This window comes from Dinoponera quadriceps, unplaced genomic scaffold (assembly GCF_001313825.1).
Source record: "Dinoponera quadriceps isolate SergipeBrazil2010 unplaced genomic scaffold, ASM131382v1 scaffold1308, whole genome shotgun sequence".
Taxonomy (NCBI): domain Eukaryota; kingdom Metazoa; phylum Arthropoda; class Insecta; order Hymenoptera; family Formicidae; genus Dinoponera; species Dinoponera quadriceps.
Genome location: NW_014555613.1, coordinates 1,739,990 through 1,760,643, shown reverse-complemented (window position 1 = coordinate 1,760,643; position 20,654 = coordinate 1,739,990). Strand labels below are relative to the sequence as shown.

The 20,654-nt window shown below is 38.3% G+C and overlaps 1 protein-coding gene across 1 annotated transcript; it reads right to left on the bottom strand.

The window, feature by feature from the left end:
- Positions 1-13,462: 13,462 nt before the first annotated feature.
- LOC106744837 (sodium/potassium/calcium exchanger 6, mitochondrial-like) lies at positions 13,463-20,654 on the bottom strand. The gene is made up of 9 exons (XM_014619883.1): positions 20,598-20,654; positions 20,314-20,531; positions 18,567-18,892; positions 16,495-16,575; positions 15,992-16,111; positions 15,273-15,599; positions 14,687-14,805; positions 14,387-14,540; positions 13,463-13,821 (listed from the first exon to the last, which is right to left on the bottom strand). Exons 1-9 carry the CDS (start codon positions 20,652-20,654, stop codon positions 13,463-13,465), a joined length of 1,761 nt encoding a protein of 586 aa, XP_014475369.1.

Genomic DNA, 20,654 nt, shown 5'->3' with positions numbered 1-20,654 from the left:
CGGCAAAAATTCAGCACTTGAAGTTAACGATCATTTTAATAGTCTTTTCGTTTCACAGGATTCAGAAGTGCAGTTAAGTCCAATTTTCATGAGGTCATGTTTCAATCGAAACGGATTCCGTGTTGAAATTCGAAAATTAAGCGTAAAATAGGAGTGACGCAACGCTCGGCGAATACGTTTTATAACAGTACACAAACGTCACGAGAATTGGTCCTTACGGCGCGTGAATCGATACGGATCGGGTGAAACGAGAAAACGCTATTACATTTTAAATCTGCATTTGAGAGACCATTAAAGAATTAAATGCGTTTTAACAAGGCGCGGCAAGATCGATCGTCGGTGTATTGTGTTTAACGATATTATCCGATATTATGTCGATATTGTTTACAAGTGAACAAATTATAAGTTGAGAAATCCTGCGATAGCACTTTTGTTCTACATCTATATACGTTGGTTTGCACACACACACACACACACACACACACACACACACACACACACACACACACACACACACACACACACACACACACACACACACACACACACACACACACACACACACACACACACACACACACACACACACACACACACACACACACACACACACACACACACACACACACACACACACACACACACACACACACACACACACACACACACACACACACACACACACACACACACACACACACACACACACACACACACACACACACACACACACACACACACACACACACACACACACACACACACACACACACACACACACACACACACACACACACACACACACACACACACACACACACACACACACACACACACACACACACACACACACACACACACACACACACACACACACACACACACACACACACACACACACACACACACACACACACACACACACACACACACACACACACACACACACACACACACACACACACACACACACACACACACACACACACACACACACACACACACACACACACACACACACACACACACACACACACACACACACACACACACACACACACACACACATACGCACAGGAACACAGGAGTGTATGCATACGAACGCGCTGCAGATTGCGTACATGCGGACGCTCTATGGTAGCCCGAGGGAATGCTAGGTATCTATTCGCAAAATAGCCCTCTCGATACTATCATCCCTCCTTTCGCCCGTTACAGTGGGCGTTATAAAGGAATAAAAATTACCAGATTAAAGTTTACGCCTGAGATATGCATACGGCCCTGCCACGTTCTATTCTATTATTACGATATAAATTATTTTAATTGAAGATTTACAGACGACAAGAATAATGTCCTACTATGTATACGGCAGTTTGTAATTGCCAATACAAAATATTGGACCGAGTATCATAAATAATTCTGTCTTTTTCTCCCTTCAATTAATTTTAATACGAAGAATATTTCACAATTGAGTACGTGATTCAATACCTATTTGTCATTATTAATAATGATTTGTGTTTTGAGATAATAAATGGCCTATTGATTCTTTCTGCAAATGTTTAGAAAATGAGACGTCCACTCCGCTGTAAATTACTTACGAAACTTGATACAGTTACCGGAAAACTAAGCTAACTCGAAAGCACTTATTTAATTTGCAACGTCGTTTAGGTAATAATATTAAGTCAGCCGCCACAGACACTTGCGACGGCACTCAAAGTTTACGACACTTCGAGAGATGCACCACGATTCTGATATATATGTACTGACTCTGATGTTATCAGGAATGTGGTTGGTCTGACATGAACAGCTGCCACACAATAGTTAAGCCATTTGCGAAATTATCTAGCCCTTTGTTTACAGAATTAAGCCATTCGTGAAAGAAGCATGTTATCTCATTGTTGCCTCTTTTCCGCGAATACTATCTCAATCACGATACGAGCCTCCTTGCTTACTTCGACGAAATTTTTACAATCGAAAACTGGGACATAACTGTCCAAGTAAAAATCTTTAAATTACAGTGATCACGAAGAAGTAACATGCTCGTATTTACACGTATTTTTCTCGTCGAGCTATGGTCATCATAACTAATCGATTTTTGAGATTTCTTATATACTTATGTACTTCTTATATTATGTATCTTATATACTTCTATATCATGTATCAAATTTTCATCTTCTTTTTTCTCAAAACGCACTCAACGTGAGTTGGATTTTTCTTGCATAATTATGGCCAGTTTTAAGGTGGTGGGTTTGTTTAGGTGAATTCATATGATTATTTAAAAATACATCTGCGCGAATTTTAAGATTCCTCGGAAACATTTAGTCCAGAAATTATCTTAAATGTTGCTACAAAAAATACTACGTTTCAGTATTCACTGTTGCATTCGTTTTAATTCATTGAGCAATAAAAGATCTGTGAAATTTAATTAATCCCGTTATCGCGCGTGTGATAAGACTTTATATCCTCTGTAAAAACTTCTCTTCCTGCGCATATCGTAAGAATATTTCTTCGCTCATCACGTTGGACTTTCGGAACGAACGTTAATTAAACTTCTACTGACGTTAGTAGTAAAGTAACTGGACGGAGAAAAGTGCCGTCATATATTATTAAATATCTTAATCCAATTTCACGGTATAACTACGTAAGAAACGAATAATTTGTGTCACGTCATCGCGATTGCCCTCAATGTGAATCAAGAACAGACTTTTCATAGCGTTGAATGTGACAGCATTAAATGGAAGTAGACAGTTTAAGCCGTAAGTGACATGCGTAACCAAGTTACGAGGTTACGGTCGAGAACAACTGGACGTAACGTATAATTAACATTATGTTGTATATTAAGATTTAAATGAAATTGCAGATTCTCAAAAACGTCACCTGCATCCTCTATCGTGTTCTTAACAGATGCGTTAAAATCGGTTTAGAATTAAAATTGTGGTCACGTGGACGTTCTTTCTACTATCGACGTTCGTATTTCCAAGATGTGTTTACCGCAGCGCAATTCAAGCGATCGGGTTATTAAAGCCGGTGTACTTAACGAGAAATCATAATTCTACCGGAATCGATATTACACGCCGACGAAAATTGCCCGCGTCTCCGTGAAATACCGCCGAATGAGGAAACACTGTTTGGAATATAAAAAAAGACCTGCCGCTGCTAGCGTGGGATCACGTCAGAATTCAACTAGCACCTCAAGTACTGCATAAATTAGCAATTAACGCGACTCGGACAATTCATATTTCTGCGCGAATCGAAGAACGGACGGGCCAATTAAAAATTCATTACCGGCCCTTTCCCGCGGAGCCTCTTAAACCCCATTGAACGTCGCGGCCGCCTTCCAACAAAAGAATCCAACGAGGCTCGCCTCTCAGAGACGGCGATACGCGTGAATCGCGCCAAGACGTCGGCGTGGCTGGAACAATCCTCGCCGGTAACGATCATGCGTCAGTTGCAGGGAATTTATTCGTCCGCGCCCGCACGAATATACAATTTAATTAAAAGCGGCGCGTTCAGCGGAAACGATATTCCCTCGAATCGTATGCGAACCAGCACCACCACAGTTTCGTAGAGATAAATCTTATGCTGGAGCGTGGCGTATAAAAACCCTCGCTTGCTCGCTCTCGCTCGCTTTCGCCTTCTATCTCCAAACCTATATAATAATCCTGTGCGACGAAAAATTTTCCCCGCTTCCATGAGCATTCTCATCATTTTCCACAAAAGTACCGCGCGCGCACCTTCGTTTTCCACTATCTACATTGCCTTTTCCACACTCCGTGTACCGTCAAATTTTTGACAGTTTCAAAGCGTGCTCAAAAGCTCCTGTTTTCAGATACGCATGGAATCTCGTCAATAACGGATTTCATATCGTGGTATACATACAGTATATTTTTCAGTATGTCCGCGGAGATTACAGGAAAGGATAATTGGAAAGATCGCTAAGTATTCGCAACAAGGTAATTTAGAATTCGAAATAAGCTCGTGAATATGAAAATTACGAAGAGGAGAACAAACTTGACATATCTTCATTATTAATTAATTTACGACAAATTAATTAGTTTCCGATTCTCAGACTACCTGTCTCGGGCCCGTTAAACACTCGAGGTATCGCAGTGTTCCGGAAAATTTGCAAAGTCGCATTCTACCGACTTGGGAAACGCGAACACATCGACATTCCCGTTTACCAATGGCGTAGACTGGTCGTAAAAGTTAGCGAATCTGATAGCAGTCAGCTTCGTAAAGCGCCTCCCGATTCGATTCCCGTAGCTTTTACGACCGGACGACCTCGGCTACCGTTCCAATTTCGAATCCTCTCGATGGTGACTTCCGAGATACGGACAAGGAAAAATTGCCGAAAAATCTTACTACCCATGAAATCTAGTTATTAATATCGAGAAGATATTTCAGGAAATATATCGAACGAACGTCACAATGTTTGCGCGTTACACCTCAGCCTTCCGATTTCGAAATTATACGTTTAAAAGAAGAAATCGTATTTTATTGCAAGAACTTCTCCTTCCACTTTGCGACTCTCTGTCTTATTAATATATTAAATTTACATTATCGTTGCAATTGTCATATTTATATTTTTTCTATGATAAAAACACAGAGTAGTGATATATATATATATCAAAGTAATAACAATAACGATAAAATCATCGAGGTGACAGTTTATCCTTTGTCACAGTTATATTGATTAGCTCTGCAATATTTTTCAGTGAATTGAGAGCTCTTTGGACAGTTATAGTTGCTCTTCATCTTCCTCTATAAGACAGTGGATCCTCCTATCTCTTGTTCGTAGTCTTTTTCTCTATCCGGAGACAATTAATACATCTCGCTCGTTTCGTCGCAACTGTCGACTTTCACCGGTGTATCGACTTTCCTCGTTTATCTCAGTCATGAAACTATAAACTGCCCCTTTCTCTCTCTCCTTCTCTCTCTCTCACTCTCCCTCCCTCTTGTCCTTCTTTTCCCACCCGTGAAACCAAGCAGCAGTGAAAATTCTATTTCCCAGTAGAGAATATGGGCGTCCTTAGCTGACGCTGCAGCGCCGTAATGCACCCATTGGTGAATCGCTCTGAGCCTTTAGGATTACCGTATTAAAACCGACGATCACGTAATCCGATACCTCGAGCGGAAATCATTTTTTTTTGTAGTTATTCGGTAATACCGTAAAATTGTCGTATCGCTAAATCACAAAACGTGGATGAACGAAACGAAAAGCGTGAGTGCATCAAACTGAAATATGCATAGAGTATTTGTGACGTATATGTAACACGTAATCTCGGCAAATCTCAATGTACGCCGCTCTTTTTCCCGAAATTATTATCCTTCACTAACTCATAAATATATATTTTTCGATTCACTCAGTCGTTTTATAAAGCATTTCAAAATTTGACGGCAAAAGGACACATAATAGTTTATTTTGCATAAAATTTAAAGTGAGCTTTTGTTAACTGCAGCATTAATAATTCCCGATTTACATATTAGTGAAAATAGAAAATAAAGGTATTCTCATGAGCGGTAATACGTAAAAAACAAAAGATGAAACACTCATTGATTAAATATAAATTAAATATATCATCATATAATATATATTCTATATAATTTATTGTTAAATACACTATAATTTATTGGTAAATACATATTTTGGCAGAATTTGTATTACAAATTAAATTGCAAAAGTATCGTATATTTAAATATGAGAAAAACAATCACTACGTCACACTAATAAAAATCTAATTTGTATTTTTCCAAGAATAATGCTATATGTTTATATTTTTTGTCGGTCCTAAAACGTTCTGTACATTTTTCAAGCTACTTGATTCATAGCTATACACGTATAATGGATAGCGTTTCAAACATCCGTCTTCTTCCTCGCAACTTTCTCGTACCATCCAAATCGAGCAATTTATCGTTATCCAACTAAACTCAACGTAAGCAGTTTATCATAGACAGAAGATTAAGATCACGCCAATTAGGAATATTCTCGCAAATTCGCGTGCTAGTTTCGTATCAATTAATATCGAGTACGGTACTCGCACTATGCACTATCGTCTCGTTGCCTCCGTTGGAGGTTGCTGGTTGGGTTGTAAATTGTTTCACATTCCTTGTAAGATTCATTATGGTTCGTTAATATTACATTCACGATTAAAGCAGTTCAAGAAGAAAAATACGTATATTGCCGACAAACGTAAGTGTACATTATGGACAATGCAGAATTTTAAGTCGTAAAGCGCTCCGTTATCGATTAGTGATACATATTCATTGTTAAATTAATAATGGAATTATTGCGTTGTTGCTTGTGATGCGCATATGCGAAAATTGAAATGTATTTTAATTTTGTCCTTTCACGTACAACAGGGCACGAGAATATATCGAGAGCGCAAAAAATGACAGGATAATAAAATCAGGAAACGAGAATATTTTTTGGACATTTGGCGGTATCAAGCCATCAGAGCGATAAGCCGTCTCGTTCCTCCATTAAATACTACTCATGCGAGTCAAGAATTTATTTCTGCCATTTCGAGTACCATTCGGTCGGTTTGTTTTTGTTTAACGGCAATCCAGACTATTATCGATTTCTGCATGCGTCAACAGTTACACCCAATTGTTTTATGCTATTGTGATATTTGTTATCATAGCTGCGAATGCAATTCTGTCGTGCTCGGAATTAGCTTCGGTTGCAATAACTTCTTCGCTTAAAATATAGATTCGAGGTTCGTATTGTGCTCGTGCATATAAAATTATAAAAATATTCTTTTAATGAGTATTTCACGGAACGTTTATTTTACGTCTGCGTTTTCTTTAAATTGTCATTAACAAAGGCGGAAAACGAATATATATTTTATTCGTTATATTTATTGTATTATTTTTTAATTATTACTTATAATTGAAATAATGGAGAAAATACACGTAAGAAATTTTTTATTAAGAGAAAAGCTATATATGTTATCTTTCTATCGTTTGTCCTAGTCTACTGAACGTTTCGAAACGACTCGTTTCCGTGACAACAAGCGTGATTTCGTCGATCTTCATGATCAGACCTAACGACCGCCTAAGTGTTTCTCGATTTCTCCGTTTCCCTCCATAGTAGTATTTGCTACCATGGTCTTAAATGCCTGTTTCCTAGCTATCGATATCGTTTATTGCCATTTTCTGCAACGGTCCGCGCTTCGTATAATGGGACTTTTGTGTCGCGTACAATGCACCAATGAAAATAGCGTCATTTGTTAGCATTTACATAAAAAATTACCTATTTGATGTACCTATTTATATGTTTTACGCTTTTGGTCTTATATAGCATGAATTGCAAACATTGATAAATATAAGTAAACGGAGATCGACCGCAAGATAGGAATAGAGAGATTGATTTTTATAGTCAGTTTCAGTCATTTCTCAGACTACTCGAAACAATTATAAAGTAATTTCTACAAGTGCTTGTATTATCTAATAAGTGTTTAACATACTTAACGCTTCTTTTTTAATTTATTTTAATCATTACCAAATATATTTACATTTTAACTATTTACTCTTATATTTACCTCGAGATATGAAATATATACTCAACAAAATTTGTTCGTTCTATATAATCATTATCTGTAATAATCATCATCGATTGTTTCAAGTGGCACATATAGGTTACTTTCAATCTCTTTACCGAATACGACCGCGTTTACTCATTTGCATCCAACATTTTTTGTTTTGACTCATATACGTACATATGCATATACTTATTAATTGATAAAACATTATTTCGTGTATTGATTTGCTAGAAAAAAGATTAATTTTTCGGGGCATCAGACAATCGAACTGTGCCATCGACACAAAACATTCGATACATAACATTTGAGAATAAAAAAATGTATTTGGCCCGAATGCGCGTTTCCGCTGCTAACGCCAGAAAATCAATTTCCAGTTCAGCCATCGTCAATAATTCATGGAATCGTGATTCAGCGGAACCCAAACTGCCGTCTCACATACCGCATATACGACGGTTCGTACATCGGCTAAATTTTCTTGTAATACCTGAATTATGAATTCCGTCATCGTGTAGAAGTTTGTGGCGTATAAGTAATGCGCCGTCGTCTCATAAATCATCGGCGTACCGATGTAAACCGAAAATCCTAGCGGTATCGGTCTATCCATTTCGAATTACGTATAAGCGCGCAGTTTATCTCCGCTGCGCCGTTTCCTATTTTGCCGGCGCAAGTAATACGAGCATAATATCTCACACGTGTAATATATTCTATCTGGCCACAATATATTTCCCGGTAGAATATCAGACTTTGCAATCCCGCCAGGTGGATGCTGAGACTGCTCGATGGCGGAGGCAAATGAGAGGTGAGATCGTCGCGATGTGTGTATGTATCATATTGACATATCAATTTTTTAATCTTGCTGCGCGAAAGCGCCGAGCAAATTCTTCGAAGAATGCGCTCGTCGCTTTATGATATCGCGCTAAGCGCGAAAATAAATCCGCACCCGCGAAAGCACACGTGTGTGCGCGATGTGTATTTTATTTAATTTTCGGATCGAAGCGCGCATTTGCACGGATCGCTAAAATATGTACGTAACAAATGTTCGCCGATGCTGTAAAACGTTATCGTTCGCGGCATGCATTAACACGAAAGTTAAATCGAGCGAAACATATGCGACATCGTCATTATTACCGTTATTTCTAGCTTTGTGTAAACATGCGCGAAAACACGTTGGATAACGCAATAATTTTTGTAAACTCAGTAAAATCGTAAAATCTATAAAGCATAATACACAATATAAAAATCAAACCGTCCCGCCGCGTGTCGCGTTATCGTATTTCTGATTACAATAATGCTTTATGCGTTTTCAAATAAATAACTTACGAAGTAATGTTTTTTATAGAGTTTCACTAACTCTAACTTCATAATTTTCATAAACAATTATATTTTTATATAAATTTGTATTTTTGTCGTTTATACTTCAAGTACGCTTAGTGCTTTGGGAGTAATTTAATACGGATAAAAAATCGAGATGGATTATGAAATAGCTTTTATCTGCCTTATTCAATTAACTTTTTCAGAGTTTCTAATTAGAATAATTTGTATTTAAACGTGCACGCACATAGACATTCTTTAAAGTATCTATTTTAAAAATGAAACTTTCGTACGTACGAAACTCTCTTTCCCTCTGACAACATAAAAGTGCTGAAAGTGGAGCTACAATCATAACACGTCGCTCGAAAGTTATTTTGCGGCCAGAATAAAAACTTGGACGACGGCAAACACACGAGACAGATATTACAGCGGCGTTTTCCTTTAAAGTCCTCTAGTCGAATTAATGACAGAAGTTTGTCGGAAGTAATAACGGTACCGCTGGCACTTTATTTAGTCTTGATATCGAGCATCGATTGGAGGTTCTATGAAGCCGATGCTGTCGTATGAAATAAGAGTAATGCTGTACATTATATCTGAGCATCCGCTTTTATTGAGTTCCCGAAACGTTTGGGAAACGCACGCGGATAAACTGATAATTGCCGATAAACCGGAGTCATATCGAGGTTCCTTTTTGCATGCGAGCTTATCGCAGTATGTGTGAAGGATTCGCGACTGCCACTAAGTACGTTGTATCGCCCAGTTTTGAATATCGATAAACTAACGTGGTGGAATTTTATCTTTCTGAAAAAAAGAACTCACTTGCTCTATCGTACATAAAAGCATACTTAATTTAAATTAATTAACTATCTATGTTGGTCAGTAATATCATATTCGCTCATGTAATTACGAACGCTACAAGCACCGCCAAAGAGTAATATAATACCATAAATGTTACGCGAAAGTAGATAATTAATACGTCGACGAAGCGCGTACTCCGGCCAAACGTTTAACGTTAAACTACATTAGAGTCACCACTACTGCCTCGTTTCGATATAACGTCCCGATACACATATGAATTGACAGTACGTGTATATTGGAGAAAATTGACACGTCGAGAGAAGATGCCATTAGGAATTTAATCATGGGAAACACTTAATTTCGATTCGCATATACATGCACGTGGAGGACAGCGTCAGCCTGGCGTATTTAGGTATTTTCCGTAACAATGTCGCTTCGATTTTGCGAACTTTCACAGCTTTCTGGGAATATCGCGTACTCACAATACCGTAAAAAGGATGATAATGTGCGTTTCTTGCAATGCGCTCTCCGATTTTAGTAACGTTGAATATTTTCTGCGTTCGCCACCCTTGAGCGAGCGATCCGGATGAGAGGGTCGTTAGCTCGCGTTGGCACGGAAGAGACTAGACGGGAATCTTATCTACGGATGCTGGGCACCGATCCAGTCCTTCCTTGTCTAGACGAGGGATCGACCCTAATATATGGCTCGATAAAGTTTTCTTTACTCGCGCGAACTTATTCAATATTCGTCAGCGAATTCTCCTTTCGTTAAGCGAGGCACGCTGTCGCGGTTGTTACGAGATTCGGTTTTCAATATAGAGATGCGATATCGCGGAGACGATGAAGCGCGTTTGAAAATAAAATAACCGGACAGGATGCGGTGAGGTAATTATTTGCGAGGCGCGCAAGGGATTCTACAAATTCGCGGGCGAAACGCCCATGCCAGTTTGGTTTCCGTGCCGTTGGTCTCTGAATATTTCTCCGTCGACTTTTGTATAGTTAGGTTCACAAAAGAGCGTGAGCTACGGGCGGACGTGTTATTGTGTCAGCAACGATACCATCCGACGTCCCTTTTATCTCCGTGTACGCGAAATATTGTTATTCGTAATGTGAAGCTCTATTCTCGGTAGCGCCGTTCGTCGATGTTAGTTGATTTTAACGTTTCGACAACGGTATGAGCAATCCGATCGATATAAATATTCAATAGAGTCTTTCGTGTCGCGATTTCTACGGACGATTTTGAAACTGTGGCGCGGTTTCGACGACATGCGTTTCCAGTCGCCAGTGTTAAATGGAGTGTACATTTTATATTGAGATCAACATTAATTGCGCGCGCTTTAGGTGTATCGAGGACAACAGGTGTCGCGCCCATACATTCTACATGACAAATTAATTGAGGATGTTGAATTACTTTATTGGACACGCGAGCTCTGTATAACGTATGTTGAGCATGCCGAACTGATATCAAAACTCAAAGCTCGAAAATCACGATATCGCAACTTCTGATGAATAATATGACATGGTGAGGTGATAAATATAACGCCAACGTGCGGAAGATTGTCTCGAGTAATTATTATTGGAATTAGAATAATTATGTAATCTGTACAATTAGAAAATTAATTATTGTCACACATTGAATGAGATCATCACGTTCGGCTAATACATGCGGAAAATCCATTTCACCGATTGATTTCCCTGAAATTTCCTCCTGAAGTAGTCTATGTAGAACAGCGCACGTACACATAGACTACGACAAAGAAGATCCAGATTCTGCAGTGGCAAAACTTTGGTCTTCGCGACAAGCCATCCCCGTTCATTGTCCTATCGACACTCTGATAGGGCAAAAAGGAGAACGGAAAATAGAGGTGGTTCGGAATTAAACTTTCCCCGGAAGACAATGGAAACCTACCTTGGTACACACGTTGAAAGGGACTACCAAGAACAATTCTCCGACAATATCTGTAGCGGAGACGACAGAAGTACGTCCTTCTGACGAAAAGTGTGGAAGGAAGAACGACGTGGATGGTACGCGCGCTACTCTCCCGAGTCGCTCTCATTTTTTATTGAACATTTTGTAATAATAACTGCGCATGCACGATGAATAGAGCGCTGTTTCTTATTGAAGACTAAAACCGTTTTCTCTTAGCCGCGTTTTCATGAACCCGATTCTTTTCGCAGTTTTAAATGTCGACACGATAGTTTTAGTAATTATGCTTAGAGTAAAAAAAGAATATGATTTTATCACCCATTTTTTCTCCTTTAAGAAGAAGCTTAGTCGATTAAAAACTTCATTATCTCGAGCTGCTAATTACTCTAAAAAAATTACGAAAACCTCCGTCTTTTCGTCAAGGACGAAAGAACAGTCGACCATAAATTGACTAAAGAATTTGCAATTAAAAGAGTAATACAATCGAAATGAAGCCTCCAATTAATCTATAGAGAATAGAGAACACGCGCAAATGAAAGAGGACAAATACCGCAGCATGTAAAAAAATTCATGCCAATTTTTATTACGTTCGAACGAAAACGAGAAACGTTGTGCGAGAAGCGTTTGCACGTAGGGAATGTGTCCCTCACCTTATAACGGATTCAATTACGCGGGTATCCGAGTCCGTGTAGCACTCGAGGTTACCATGATGTACGGGGTCATGTAAAATTTAAAAGTGACGCGCAACGTACCAAGACTGCTAACCGCCTCATGACTTGTGGTTTCCGTTTCGGCGTTATGGTGGCCATACTAACCGGTTTCGGTCGGAAACGGGACACCTCGTTCTCTCGGGGGAAATGTCTAAAAACGACCTGACGTAGCTCGCCCGCTCGCCTTTTCCTCCGTATATATATATCCGGTGCCCAAACATTTTCCTACGAAGCTCATCTTCCGTACCGTGTTAAAAATGCATCTCTATCTGTATCCGCACGATTTTCACTCATTTAACGACATAATTCATAAAAGAGGAACGTCGGCGTATTTTTTCACTTTTTTTGTATATATTGTATCTGCTTCTTCCCCTCCATATTTACTCTGCTTAAAAAGGCGATAAAAGATATTGGAAGTAGATTCAAATCTTATAATATTTTATCATAATCTAACACATTTTCAATCAAACATATTTTTGCCAAGATAGATATTATTTATTTCTTTCGTTTTTAATCATGCCTTGATTTAAATGAATAAAATCTTATCGAAATATATGTATTTTTTTGTATTATATGTTGATCTATCTAATTCAATTAAAAAATTACGATTCGATATCTATACGAATCCATTGTAATTCTGTCGGAAAACTTTCCATTTTTTTCTATAAATAATATGTTATAGNTCTCTCTCTCTCTCTCTCTCTCTCTCTCTCTCTCTCTTTCTGTCTCTCTCATATTATCAATTAAAATTACAATATGAAATTTAAATTGGAAAAATATTTCGTTTTTGCCGATAAACAAGTAACTTAAACGGTAGATTATATGTTTTAATTATATAAATAATGTAGAAAAAAGAGAAAATGAATTTATTAAACGTATCAAAGATAATAAATCTGAAATTGAAGAACCAAAAACACAATTTGATTTACATTGATTGACGTTTTACTTTATTGACATTATATAATTCTATCAGTTTTTTGAAACAAAAAACAAAGTACCCATTTTATTCTATGTACGTAGTATACTGCCTCGAAGATAAAGGATTTTTCACAACTGATTTCGAAGGGACTTTTTTATTGTTTCTTCAATTTATATCTGCATATATATAATGGCATAAATGCTGTATAAAACAATATTACAGCACTAAATGCCGTACTTTGTGTAATATACGGCATTAATCAGTCGGGTCTGTGATCCGTACCGAGAGGATGTATAACATGCAACTCGCTTAGGAATTGTATGAGAAGAAAGGATAAATAGATGGAATATAAAAGATAACCGTAGCTGCGACGCACCACAGCCCCTGTAATGTTCAGATAGATTATAGTTGCTATCAGAGAGCAGAAGAGAAAAGCTATGCAACCGGGTGCCATATCGCTGATCCTGATCTTCGTTTGTTGTTCGGGATCGGTAGCGGCAGCGATGCCATAAGTCAGCCCCAGTCCCAGTAGAGTGTTAAACATCGGTCCGCCAAAGCAAGCTGCATAACCCATGCGCGGAAATCCCTGTCTGGCGATGGTGATATTCGATATGAGATCTGGACAGAGTTTCAAATTACCTTGCTTGTATCTTAACATAAGCACGGGGATCTTTCCTGGACAAATTGATATCGGATACATTCAGCCTTAAGCAAATAAATCGTTATTATTATTATTAATTAGTTAAAACATTGCGGACTTGAGATGTGAATTGACTTCTTTAGCGCTTAAAAATTGAGAATCAGAATTTAATTTGAATATAAACTTTCTTTTTTTTTATAGAGATGAAACGTTGTATATATCCGTAAATTATGTTTAGTTATCCTTTTCACAAGGATATAAATATTTTAATAGATATCATATCAGAGATATCACTAGTGAATTTATTAATTGTATATTTAAATTTCGGGTAACTATATACGTAGTCTGCGATGTGTCCGTAACGGTTATTATTCGACAATCGCTGAAACATATCGAAATTCACGCTACTTGATGCTGCGCTGTTATCTTCCCGCCGCGTGTGGAAATTCAATCCAAAACGGTTTTATCTCGTCTACCATGTTTTTCGTTACCGTACGTACTATCCTCAAGTATCTCTCCAGGAGCATTTCTCACTCGACTCACCCCCGATACTGTTTCCCCACGCAAGAAAAGTGATGCCTAACATTGCGTCGGATATGCTGCATGCGTATCCTATGCATTGAAGTACCGCCATGACCTCCCTGGCCACCAAATAAACCACCAACATGGCAGCTAAGAATCCAAAGAATGCGAAGACCTGCAATCGATGATGTTGCGTGCTCTCATACCAACAATAAAAAGAATGCCTATCAAATATGTTTCTTTTTTTATCATATATAACAATATCGTGAGCGCGTACAAAATTCTCATCGTTCGCTTGCGTAAAATAGAAAGGAAACTCACATTATGAAATTTCGGTATGCGATCAACGTGGGTTATTGCAAATACAATTATACCAATCACAATGCCGATGACGAAAAATATCGGTATCACTGACACTTTGCCAATAGTCTGGTGCCAAACTGCAACGGAACAGTTAAAAACATTTGAAGTTGGGCGTTAATGACCAAAACTATATCGATACGACGAGTATCAATATAATGATTATGCATTATTAACTATCTATTTTATAATTGAACATTCTAGAAAATTTTACTTTTATAGCATTGTTAAAAATTAAATTATGCCAAATGGATATATTTCCTCTGAATGTATTTTTGTAAGTTGTTAAAGACAGCGATTTTTAATTTGAGTAATGTAATGTATATAATGAAACAAATAAGTTTTGTCTATAGTCGAGCGATATATTTTCTTCCTTCGTGGAAATAGAATTATTGAAAAGAATTACCGTCAAGTTGAGATAATTTTTAGAGCTTGTATCTTTTAATAGCAAGCAAAACTGTCTTGAATAATTTCTTATTAGCACACATATACAATTTATAACTGTTGTAATACAAGATTACAAGCAACCTAGATGACTGAGACTAACCATTTAGTAGAAACAACGCTATCGTAGGCGTCACGGACAACTGGAAGCAATTCAGCAGCTTTGACCAACCCTTCTTCGTGGCAGTAGGGTTCACCACCGGTATAAACAGCTGAAGTAGGAACATAACAGGCGAACGTATAATTAAGACAACCTTGAACAACCCACTCGACGTCTCCCAATCTTCCCTGCTAATCGGATTGACATCGTACAAAAATTCCCTGTAGAGACCCTTCGGTCGATCGAGAGCATAGTCGTTAATTTTCGAACTCAACCGGACAGAATCGCCCCGTATTATAGATCTGTTTCTTTCCGCTGCAATGGCGACATCTGGCTTACCCAAATGTACAGAAATTCACAAAAATTATTAAAATCAACATATTAAAATCAATATTATAATATAAATTAATATTAATATAAATCAATATTAAAATCACATACAACATTAAAATCAACATATTGAAAAGTTCGAAGTAAAAATCAATCGAGTTTGTGATATTTAAGATCAACCGAAGAAGCGAATAGCTGTCGTAACAAATTATATATTATCATGCAAAGATAAATAGTGGTTTTGAGTAATACACGAGTGGATTGATGCATCGTACGAATATTCAACTTGCGAGAAAAAATGGCGTGGTTTCGAGAAAGTTGAAACTATTGAAAAATGCAAAGAAATCGAAAACGTGGATGTATGCGACGAGTCGTAAAAACGATGCCCGTACCTAGCTTGGCACGTAAGCCAAAAGGTCGGCTTCTAGGGGGAATCTTGGGTATGGTGTCTATGTCCCTGTTCGCCAAGTAAGTATGCAGAACGTCTGGATCAGGTACACTCGGGATCCTAGCTGAAAGTACGTAAGAATGTTCCCGGATAAAGGAATCGAGATTTAACACGGGTGAAAATTTTCTCTAGGCTATAAGGAACGAGTCATCTTTTCCGCATTTCTACAGCGAATTCAAACGCTTATGAAGAGATTCCCTCGTAGGATAGCGATGGTTTCCGCTGTGAACGCGCGCTGAATCGCATGGAGATATTTTAAGAACGTATCTTGCCCGCGCGGGTCGGACTCTCGCAGTGACGAGTCGAGAAGTATCATTAGAGCGAACGTGTACTTTAGAAAAGTTACGAATTCCCGAAGTTTTCGTTCACCGTCCCAAGACTCTTAAATAGGACAGCAAATACACTTTCGCGATCTTTCTCGGTAAATCAAAAAGCCTAGCGACGCACTTTTCAGGCTCTCTTCCCTGGCGTCGTACATCTGCATTATCACGACCGCCACGATGAACAGTACGTAGACCAGAATAAAGCCTGCAATTAAAATGTATCAGCATTAAGAAGCATTAGTGTCGCTCGGCCCACAAGGTTATTCCCCTGCTCGTACTGTCGCAATAGCGAATAACCTTGCATGTATGATATTACGTAAAAAAAAGAGGGGGGAAAAAGAAAAGGGAAAACTCACAAACAGCGTCCCATATATCTTCCTTTTCATTAGAAGAAAAGATTTTAATTACTCCTTTTCCCTTTAATATACGAACGAGAAGGAAGTAATACTAAGGGCGGAATTCATTCTGAGATTTCTTAATGAAGAAAACAATAAGTGGATGCGCATACTGAATTTTAGTACGCGCCACTCGCTCTTTGTTTTGTTGCTTATAAAAAGAATGCGCTTATTTATATACGCATAGTCCGTATTAATCGACATTGCTCGGAAGAATTTGACTGTCCGTCTGAGTAAAATCGAGTTTTTGTCCGTTTGCCTGTTTGCTATCGCGTAGCGCGATATAAGAGGGAAATGAATCAAGATATTTAATGGTTTTATACGCGTCGCTTTATAACAGTCTCTCTTTGTGCGAGTGCAAAATTATTTCCACGGGCTTTATGCATTGCAACAATAATCCCCGCGTTTCCTGCGAAACGGACTTCTTGCCTCTCGGAACCCCGCAAAAATTCATCGACAGTCAGATTGCGAGCCAGCCAGCAGGTGGGTATGTGGGAGAAGGGGGAGGGGAGGAGTGAGATTGTGGCGTAGCTTAATTAAATTCGCTGAAGAATTATCGTTATTCCGGAATGAAACCACTTATGTGGTTTCCCGCGGATAAACTTTCTCGCTCGTTGTGACGTGTCGCTGATCCGGTGTGTGAAATACCGATAGGTATTATCAAATACCATCGAAATTATTCTTGTCCAACGGTAAAGCCAATATTGCAGCTTAATCATTTCGATCGGTATTCAATTGCTCATTTAAGTGCTTAATTGGAGTAACAGTGAAAAACTTTTACCATATTCTGTAAAAATGCAAATATTGCCATTTGCTCCTTTATCGACAGTTCGTGAAGATTAATCGATTAGAGTCGACGGAAATTGCCAGTGCTTCAAACCGTCTGTAATTTATTCGATCGCGCAGACCAAAAGAAAGAAAGGTCGCGATTATTTTACGTTTATTCTGCTTGGCTATTGAAGCATAAAGAGTCGACATTAGCATTGAGGTACGAATAATAATATTTGTTTAATACTCCGTACAGAAAGTGATGGAAGAAATGCACGCATAAAAATACTTTTCTGTAATTTTTCTAGAATATAATCGTGTTTCTTATACTTTTCCCGCATGATAAAATGAGCGTTAACCCGCTCCCAGCTCCCAATGCATCCTCCAGGTAGCACAATATTTTTGACTTATAAACCATCGAAATAACACTGCTAATCTATAACATAGCTCTAAGTGTTCAGTTTAGATACTAGTGACTCTAAGACAAGTTGTCAACACTGAATAAAAGCGATACATAAGCGAAAAATAACCTTCCAAACTTTATCATTACCACTTTTTGAAACACTCAAAACCTATAAATTTGGTTTCCTTAGGTTCCAAAACATGAGATTTCCTAAGAGGAAACAGAAATTTGTGGTTTCAATTCATTTGGGAACTGACGGGTTAAATATTACACTGTTAATTATTTCCGATACATATTTATCGTTATTAAAAAAAATCAGACGTGTTTAATCATACAAGGATACAATTTACAAAGTCGATAATATTTGGAATACAGTGTCAGAAAGAAAAGACGTCACTTTTTCTCTAAATAGAGATTTATATATAATAACTATTTGTTCTAATTTTACGCTGTTTGCAGCCTAGTAAAAATGAAAAGAAAATTACATTAATTTTTTATTTTTATTATACTTGTGAATGAAATGAGAGATATACGTCAAAAAGGAAGATACAGAGTCGCATATGGGGATGGGCACAGAAGAAAGTAAACCGATATCGCCCTATCGAATTTGAATAAAGATAGCGGACGTACTTACGGCCTCCCAGAGGTGAACCATATCGTCCCATACCACGAAGGTTATCCAGCATATGGAGGTGATGTAAAAACAAGCGTCCCTCATGAAGGATTTGAGCGAAACTTTAAAAGGCTTAATTATCGCCACGGACCCGGCGATCATCGAGGTTACGAAGACACCCGCGCCGATTAATTCAGTGAACATTATTATCGTTCCGTCGCCTCTCGACACGAGGGACGTGAAGATGTCAGGCGCACCGTTTCCGAATGCCAATATCGTCACTCCCGCTATGCTGTCCGATAGACGCATTACAGTGGCTATTACCGCTAGTGATGGACAAAAACTGAAATAAAAATGTTGCATTGATTAATTTCCAACATTTATCTGTATCTCTCGTGTGTTGCGGTATTTAAGCTGTAATTAATTTTAGTACTTTAAAGGCGCGTTGAAAAGAAATGTTAAGATTAAAGAGATGTCAATTTACGATTTATTCGTTGATTACGTAATGATCCCATTAATAGCATTTAAAATATGAGAAATACGTAAAGAAGTACAGATCTGGGAGAGAGGGAAGAAACTTTCGGATAACGTTTGTTTGAGACGCGCGTTACTAAACTAACATCGCTTACACATGTCCAGCGTCCGCTGTTTCATTGTGCGCTGAGAATGTGTTTCTCGCAGAAAAGTAAGTTTCCTCTCTTAACCGAGTTTCAGCCATTATACTGGCCACAGATCAAAGCTAAACTCCGACGAACTCTCCGCGATATAAGCACAGTCGCGTTTCTACTATTACAAACGCGGCGAAATAAATGTTACGAAAGTTCTTAACGATCTTTCGAAGTACCAGGGATTTGTATGATTATCGAGCCAGCGTTGGGAGCCAGCGAGGTATCGAATACAAACGTGGGTGAAACTTCTGTTAAATCGCGAGTTATAAATTCACAACTTATATTCCGTATTACACGCGATACATGCCAATTTTTACTTTTGCATGCTATTTAAGGCGATTTATCCGACAAGTGGAAAAATTTCTCGTTAATACATTGGTACGTAAGTACCGACAGAAGCGCGACCGGAAGATTTCCGGCATTTCGGGATCCCGTTATTGGATGCACTTCTACGTGGCAATTTGCCATTTTCCCTGATATTTGTACAACCGGAAGGGACGGGCGAACTTTCGTTTATCATTTCGAAAGGAACTGCTCTATAGAACGCAGACGGTTGAAATAGTGGAGAGCATGAATCTTTCGATTATTGGCTTGGTTAGTTGCCAGAAGTCAAAATTCGTTGTACTCATGTAATCATCTATATTCTGTAGACAGTAACACGTTTTCTCATCGGGATCGAACTTGGCCGAGGTCCGCAATTTCGCTACCAAGAAAAGGTGCAATCTCATTGTTACTTGCTCTTATATCATGTTCTTGTAAGCCGCAGTCGTGATCGATCATTGTTTGACAAATGATCACAATATCGTTGTATAGTATCTCTCTTTTTTCTTTTCCTCTACATTCATTTATAAATATAAATAGATATTTTACAATCATCTAATTTATATGCATGTCCAAGTTTATGATTATTCATTGCGAAAGTATATTCAGCTAAAATAATCTTTAATGCAGAAGGTTCAATTAAAATTTACACTTGGAAAAAATGTATGCTATGGATTTTAAATAATTGTCACTTTCTCTCAAAGACTAGAAGTAATCTGCATGTATTCCTAAGTACGAATGCCAGGCGTAAAAGTTTAACTTACAAATTACTTACAAATTGTCCGCCGTAGTCCCCAAGATTAAGAATAAATAGACTAGCCATAGAAGCAAGAGAACCAAGCCGCAGGCAAACAACGCCACGTCTTCGGATTTAAAATAGCAGAACAACAGCACCGTGTACTGAATCACCGAGTCTGCGAAGCAGTCTTCGGTGTTCCTCACCCACTCGCAACGCTTCGCAGCGGAAACTTGCCAAACGTACGAGCAATCGTCCTGAAAAAAAGATTTGACGAAGAACTCGACGGGACGCGACTGAAAGAGACGTCGATAACAATTCACCTCTCGTATGGGCAGATGCCCGTGTCTTAAAAAAGTGCTCGATATTTGCGACCTCAT